The sequence below is a fragment of the Sinocyclocheilus anshuiensis genome, unplaced genomic scaffold, assembly GCF_001515605.1.
Source record: "Sinocyclocheilus anshuiensis isolate Anshui unplaced genomic scaffold, SAMN03320099.WGS_v1.1 scaffold1934, whole genome shotgun sequence".
Taxonomy (NCBI): Eukaryota; Metazoa; Chordata; class Actinopteri; order Cypriniformes; family Cyprinidae; genus Sinocyclocheilus; species Sinocyclocheilus anshuiensis.
The window spans coordinates 43,299-49,327 of NW_015542444.1; the positions used below are offsets into that span (position 1 = coordinate 43,299).

General features: G+C 34.3%; 2 protein-coding genes across 4 annotated transcripts in view; both read left to right on the forward strand.

Moving 5' to 3' along the window:
- LOC107693593 (uncharacterized) overlaps positions 1 to 3,873 on the forward strand; it is a 9,740-nt gene extending 5,867 nt beyond the window's left edge. The window contains exons 11-17 of one of the 3 annotated variants that reach the window (XM_016493037.1): positions 320 to 443; positions 1,374 to 1,408; positions 2,093 to 2,159; positions 2,249 to 2,283; positions 2,368 to 2,431; positions 3,327 to 3,406; positions 3,518 to 3,873. In XM_016493037.1, coding sequence (XP_016348523.1) covers positions 320 to 443; positions 1,374 to 1,408; positions 2,093 to 2,159; positions 2,249 to 2,283; positions 2,368 to 2,431; positions 3,327 to 3,399 — 398 coding nt within the window. In that variant the 3' untranslated portion in view covers positions 3,400 to 3,406; positions 3,518 to 3,873. Of the gene's footprint in view, positions 1 to 319; positions 444 to 1,373; positions 1,409 to 2,092; positions 2,160 to 2,248; positions 2,284 to 2,367; positions 2,432 to 3,326 lie in introns of all 3 variants that reach the window. The other 2 variants (XM_016493038.1, XM_016493039.1) reach the window with 2 other exon arrangements.
- A 463-nt stretch (positions 3,874 to 4,336) lies between these two features.
- Positions 4,337 to 6,029, forward strand: part of gpaa1 (glycosylphosphatidylinositol anchor attachment 1) — a 15,385-nt gene continuing 13,692 nt past the window's right edge. The window contains exons 1-2 of the mRNA XM_016493032.1: positions 4,337 to 4,413; positions 4,515 to 4,571. The gene's annotated coding sequence lies outside the window, so the exon portion shown is untranslated. The remainder of the gene's footprint in view (positions 4,414 to 4,514; positions 4,572 to 6,029) is intronic.

Sequence of the window (6,029 nt, forward strand, 5' to 3'; positions counted from 1 at the left end):
GTGTTTTATATCTTGATTTATACCCCTAAAAGGGCGACGTATCTCCTGAGATACAAACATTTAGAGACCGATTACAAAAAATGTAAGCATTTAATTCATCCGATTAGGGTTGCAAAAAGGTGGAAAATTTCGGAAATATTCCAGAAATTTTGTAAACTTTCCAGGATTTTTTTTGGAATATTCCAGGGATTTTTGGAAAGTTTCCAGAAATTTACCGGAAATGTTCCACCCCTTTGCAACCCTATTGCTGATACAGCTTCACTTGTCTTACTGATGCAGGGAGGAGGCAAATGTCTTGATTCTGTGTTTGTGTTTATAGATGGCTACATATCTGTGATGAACGTGGAGTTGAACATTAAGGAGATGCTTGAGCTCGGAAAAAAGGTATCACAGGCCGCCGGACGAGGCCAAACCGATGGAGATAACATTAGTATCAGCAGCAGGTAAAGAACAAACCAAAAACGGACAGCATGTTCATACCTAGAAAAACATGCATTAAATTAACAAGGTAGACCTACGCAGTGAAGGTGTACAGTTAAACCATTCTCTCTGTTGACTGAAGACCATATGTGCTGCTGCATTCTGGATCATCTGCACTGCTTAGTTGCAGTGGCTGGAAGGCCAGCCAATAATAAATATTAATAAATAATAATAAATATAGCTGCAAGCAGCAATAGCAGGAGTGTTGTTGAAGCCATATTAAAAACAACTTACAATTGCTTTAACTTTTAACTAAAGGCAAGCGCTGTCACCAAACCGGTGTAGTGTTGTTGTCAAACATAGATACAATGACAAAAAAAGTTTGTTAATAATTTGAATGTTGTGTGAAAATCTGTGTGAACTGGAAGCAATCGATGATCAATTTTTGCTTTGACTGACTTTATAACAGATTACAGGACAAAATAAATTAGAACGTTGAAATACTTCCAACTTAGTTCATTTTCAAATTAGTTTAGTAAATATTTAAATACATAGTGTATTTTATTGTAGCAATGTTGTGAATTTATTATTTTGCGTTCAGATCAACCATCAGCCACCCTGTTTTCTAAAATATGCACATCATATGTGTATATAGTTTTTAATACTAAACTTTATGGATGGCCGGCATCCAAAATAAATTCAATGTCCGTAGAATGTTGCTTCCCAAAACAGAAGTATTATTACGTCTCATGATAAAATGGAAAGCTCAGAGGTTAAAATCAAGTAACATCTAGTAATGACTCAAATCAGACACTGCACTGCTGCAATCTATAACGGTTTTACACAATGTGGCTCCTATATCATATAACAGAATTTGTAGAGCACATCATGCCAAAAAAGTGAGTGCAACAATGACCTGTGGATCTAAATTTCACATGGTTTGATCTTTGCAGGTCCTCTCATCAGAATCCTGTGCTTACAAGTAGCTGTAAGTTTTCTCTTTTCTTTATACAGTCGAGGTCAAAAATATTGGCACCCTTGCACTTTATTTAAACCTACAATTTTCTCAAAAAATGAATTGAAATTTAAATGTCTGATCTCCGTGATTCTTTTTCACTTAATATTTCAATCAGAAAATAAAAATGGCATTGCCAAAATTTACGCTCTAGAGTCATTATATGGTATAACCATCCGCTGATCTTCCTGCATCTCTGTACTGGCAGTTTGTGAAAAGCGCTCCAGTTATTCTCCATATGTTTTAATGGGATTTAGACTCACTGCTGGCCACTTCAGAACAGTGCATTGTTTAGTCTTGAACCTTTCCTGGGTGCTTTTTGAAGTGTGTTTAGGTCCTGAAAGGCCCTGCTTCCTGAAACTGGGTATGAATTTGCCTCCAAAATGCCTTAGTAAATTAAAGCAATACGCCCCGTGAAGCCGTGGTTTACAGTGAATTTATAACAGCTAAGGGGCGTTGTTAGGCACGACCGTTTTTCGTCTTTGTTCAACCGTGCAGCGAAGACGAAGAAATATGTGGATATCAAAATATGTTATCATTTCACTTTCTGGATGAAATTGTGGATTATTTGAGAAAAGTGCATTGGCGCCAGTGTTTTGGCCTGCCACTGCAAAAGTCCTGATGCATGTCAATACATTGTCAAATGTGTTCGTCCAGTCACTGATGACAGCGAGGAATGGATGTATGAAGAAGATGACACGTTGTCGCTATCTGCTGAAAATGTGTAAGCCTCAACTTTGTCTCATAGAATGGATTTGAGCTGTTTATCTGAACTGTGCACCGATCTAGTTCTCTGTATTGTTCTCTTTCTAGGAGTCAGATCAAAGCGGTCTCTATGCCTGAGATGTGTAAGTATGCATTTTCACTTTCTCAGTGTTGAGATTATATTTTGTGCTGTGTTGTTGTCAATCATGTTTCCTCTCTCTCCTCAGTCGATAGCAGCTCTTCTGCTCATCATCCTTTCAGTGACTGGAGTATTGAAGACACCCAGACACAGTGAGTAGTTTGACGCTACAGATCAACGCACAGCTGTACAAACATGTGTTCATGTCCAGTCGGTGCACACCAATATTTGAAGACAATTCAAAGAAATATTCAATAGTAACCAAGATGTTTTTAATGTAGTGTTCTTCACTGCTTTTTCGGGAGCACTGGTGATATGTGATTAAAGTGACTCGATTCTTGCTAGTGATGATAAATATGCGATTATATGGGTCATTTGTGACCCTGTCTAAAGTCGCTGGGATATATTTGTAGCAATAGCCAACAATACATTGTATGGGTCAAAATTATCGATTTTTCTTTTATGCCAAAAATCATTAGGATATTAAGTAAAGATCATGCTCCATGAAGATATTTAGTAAATTTCCTACCGTAAATATATCAAAACTTAATTTTTGATTAGTAATATGCATTGCTCAGAACTTCATTTGGACAACTTTAAAGACGATTTTATCAATATTTAGATTTTTTTGCACCCTCAGATTCCAGATTCTCAAATAGTTGTATCTCAACCAAATATTGTCCGATCCTAACAAACCATACATCTATGGAAAGCTTTTATTTAAAAAAATATTGTTTTTAAAGCCACATTTTGTCATATCTATTCAATGTTTCACTTGTCTGCTACATTTGATTAATCGTGATATCTTGTAATTTTGTTAAAAATCTAAATGAACAGTGATATTTTTAGCTTGTATAATACAATTCTCACACTCTTCTTCTTTAAAATGTCCCAGTGTAGAATCTCCATCCTATCTTACTTATTAATCATTAAATAATCACGTTTTTAATCATTTAAAGAAACCGAGACGGCAAAGCCTGCCTTGTGTGATCATGTCTTTTTCTTAAAATGATGTCTCGTCTTTATTTATCCCTGTGTTCATGACAGAGAGGCAGAAAACTTCCAGTTTGCAGACATTGATCTCCTGCCGCCTCCAGCTCTTTACGCTGACTCTCTGTGAGCCGGTGGTATGTGTCAGCATGTCGTCTGATGTTTGTCGATCTGTTTCAGCCAATGAAAGAAATTGGAACCAGCAATATATACTGATTTTTTAAAATCTTTTATTTTTCTCTTCACAGTGACTTTAAATGCATTCCTCTGTCATTGCCAAGGACATCCACACAAGTGTTGTTTGCCCTTTAGTCTTCAAATAATCAAATCGGACTTAATTCTCAAATGCAAAGAGGAAAAAATGCTTAAAAGACAACTTACTCTAGCTGTTCAAGGTTGAAGTGTGACATTTGCATTGTGAGCAAGCCGATTGAGAATGAATAACAGACAGTGGCAGCTTAGGGGTTTTAATGAAACGGGGATGTGGCACTTATTCATATGAGCTATTAAATTGCAATTGGGAATGCTGGAAGTTGGTGGTTTGATAACATGTTTGTTTAATAATGAAAACACGACTTAAATGGAATAAATGGATGTGTATACAGCAGCGAGTCTGACCACTTTTCTCCATTACATGGCCGCTGTAATCAGCCTCTATGATAAAACTGTGTACATTATGCAATATATGTACATCACTGACAATTATCGTGTTATTCTCAAAACTATGCGGCCACATAAAGGCATCCCAGGATACGAATATCTAAATTTAAATAATTAATTTATCTATATAATTACATGTGAAAATAAATAAAAGAATAAGTACATAAACGTATAAACAGAGAAATAAATGTATGCATGAATACTCTTATTACTACTAATGTTGAATATCAAGTCGACACATATGTGGCTAAATTGTATGCAAATAAAATACAAATCGTTCATTTGTGAATCATTTTGTAAAGAACAGATCTTTGTCACTCACATTTCCTCTTTTATGCATAATTTTTATTTTTAAGAGCATTAAAAAATAAAACTCGCTCACAGGAAGTTGGTCCGCACTGTATTACTTCCGGAACAGTAATGTGAATAAATGAATGTAGTGCAGCTGCAAGTGAAACTGTATTTTAACGTTTGCTATCTCAAGGTGAGTACGCTGAGACGGTTATGTTCTTTAGTTTATCTGAATGTTATCACATATTCTGTGATTGTTCTAAAAGCTCTTAAAATGTATTTTGTTCATCGCAGGGGATGCAGAGCTAGTGTCTCATCCGGAACGCTGAATAAATCATACAGATTCCGCAGGTTATTCATCTTAATAATGTTACAACTCTGGTCATTTTAGTCTTAGTAATGTCTTTATATTTTACTGATTTGCCGTGGGAGGCGATTAGGGTGTTATCGTTTGTGTTGGTGTTTATTGTAAGCATTTTAATGTATGTTAAAACAGATTTTATTATTATTAATTATTGTGGTAACACTTTATTTTGATGGTCCCTTTTGAGCATTCTGTTGACAATAAGTAACTTTGCAGCTACACTACCGGTCAAAAGTTTGGGATCAGAACGATTTTTCGTGTTATTTAAAGGAGTTTTTATGCTCATCAAGGCTGCATTTATTTGATTAAAAATACAGGAAAAAATGTAATATTGTGAAATATTATTATGATGTAAAATAACGTTTTTTTTTATTTTAATATACATTAAAATCTAATTTATTTCTGTGATGCAAAGCTGAATTTTCAGCATCATTACTCCAGTCTTCAGTGTCACATGATCTTCAGAAATCAGTATAATATGCTGATTTATTATCAGTGCTGGAAACTGTTGTGCTGCTTAATAATTATTATTATTATTTTTGGAACCTGTGATACTTAATTCAGGATTGTTTGATGAATAAAAAGATAAAAAGAGCGTTTATTTAAAATAGAAATCTTTTCTAACAATATACGCTACCTTTCAAAAGTTTGGGGTCGGTAAATATTTATTCTTTCTTTTTTTTGAAAGAAATTAAAACGTTTATTCAGCAAGGATGTGTTAAATTGTTAAGAAGTGTTAGCAAAGATGTATATTTTGAATAAATGTTGTTGGCAATGAGTTCTTTTTAACTTTTTATTCATCAAAGAATCCTGAAGAAAGTATCGCAGTTTCCAAAAAAATATTTGGCAGCACAACTGTTGATAATTCTAATAATAAATCAGCATATTAGAATGATTTCTGAAGGATCATGTGACACTTTATACTGGAGTAATGATGATGGAAATTCAGCTTTGCATCATAAAAATAAATTATATTTTAAAGGATATTAAAATAGAAACCATTATTTCATATTGTAATAACATTTCTGTATTTTTGATCAAATAAATAAAGCCTTGATGAGCAGAAGAGACTTCAATAAAAAAGCTGATCCCAAACTTTTGAGCGGCAGTGTACGTCAACTAACTCTCATCAGAGTATTAGTAGACTGTGATTAATCTCTCTCAACGGACTATCTGCTGACTATAAGTAACTTTGCAAGTACATGTACCAACCGTAACCCTAACCTAACACTCTACTAATACTCTAATGAGAGTTAATAGATATGTAGGTGCAAAGTTACTTATAGTCAACAATGAATTAAAGGAGCCGTCAAAATAAAGTGAAACCATTATTGTTACTTTTATATAAGGGCAAGACCATAGGTTTATTTATTTATTTATTTAGTCATTTATTAGAGGCTTTTATCCAAAGCGACTTACAAATGAGGACAACAGAAGCAATCAAT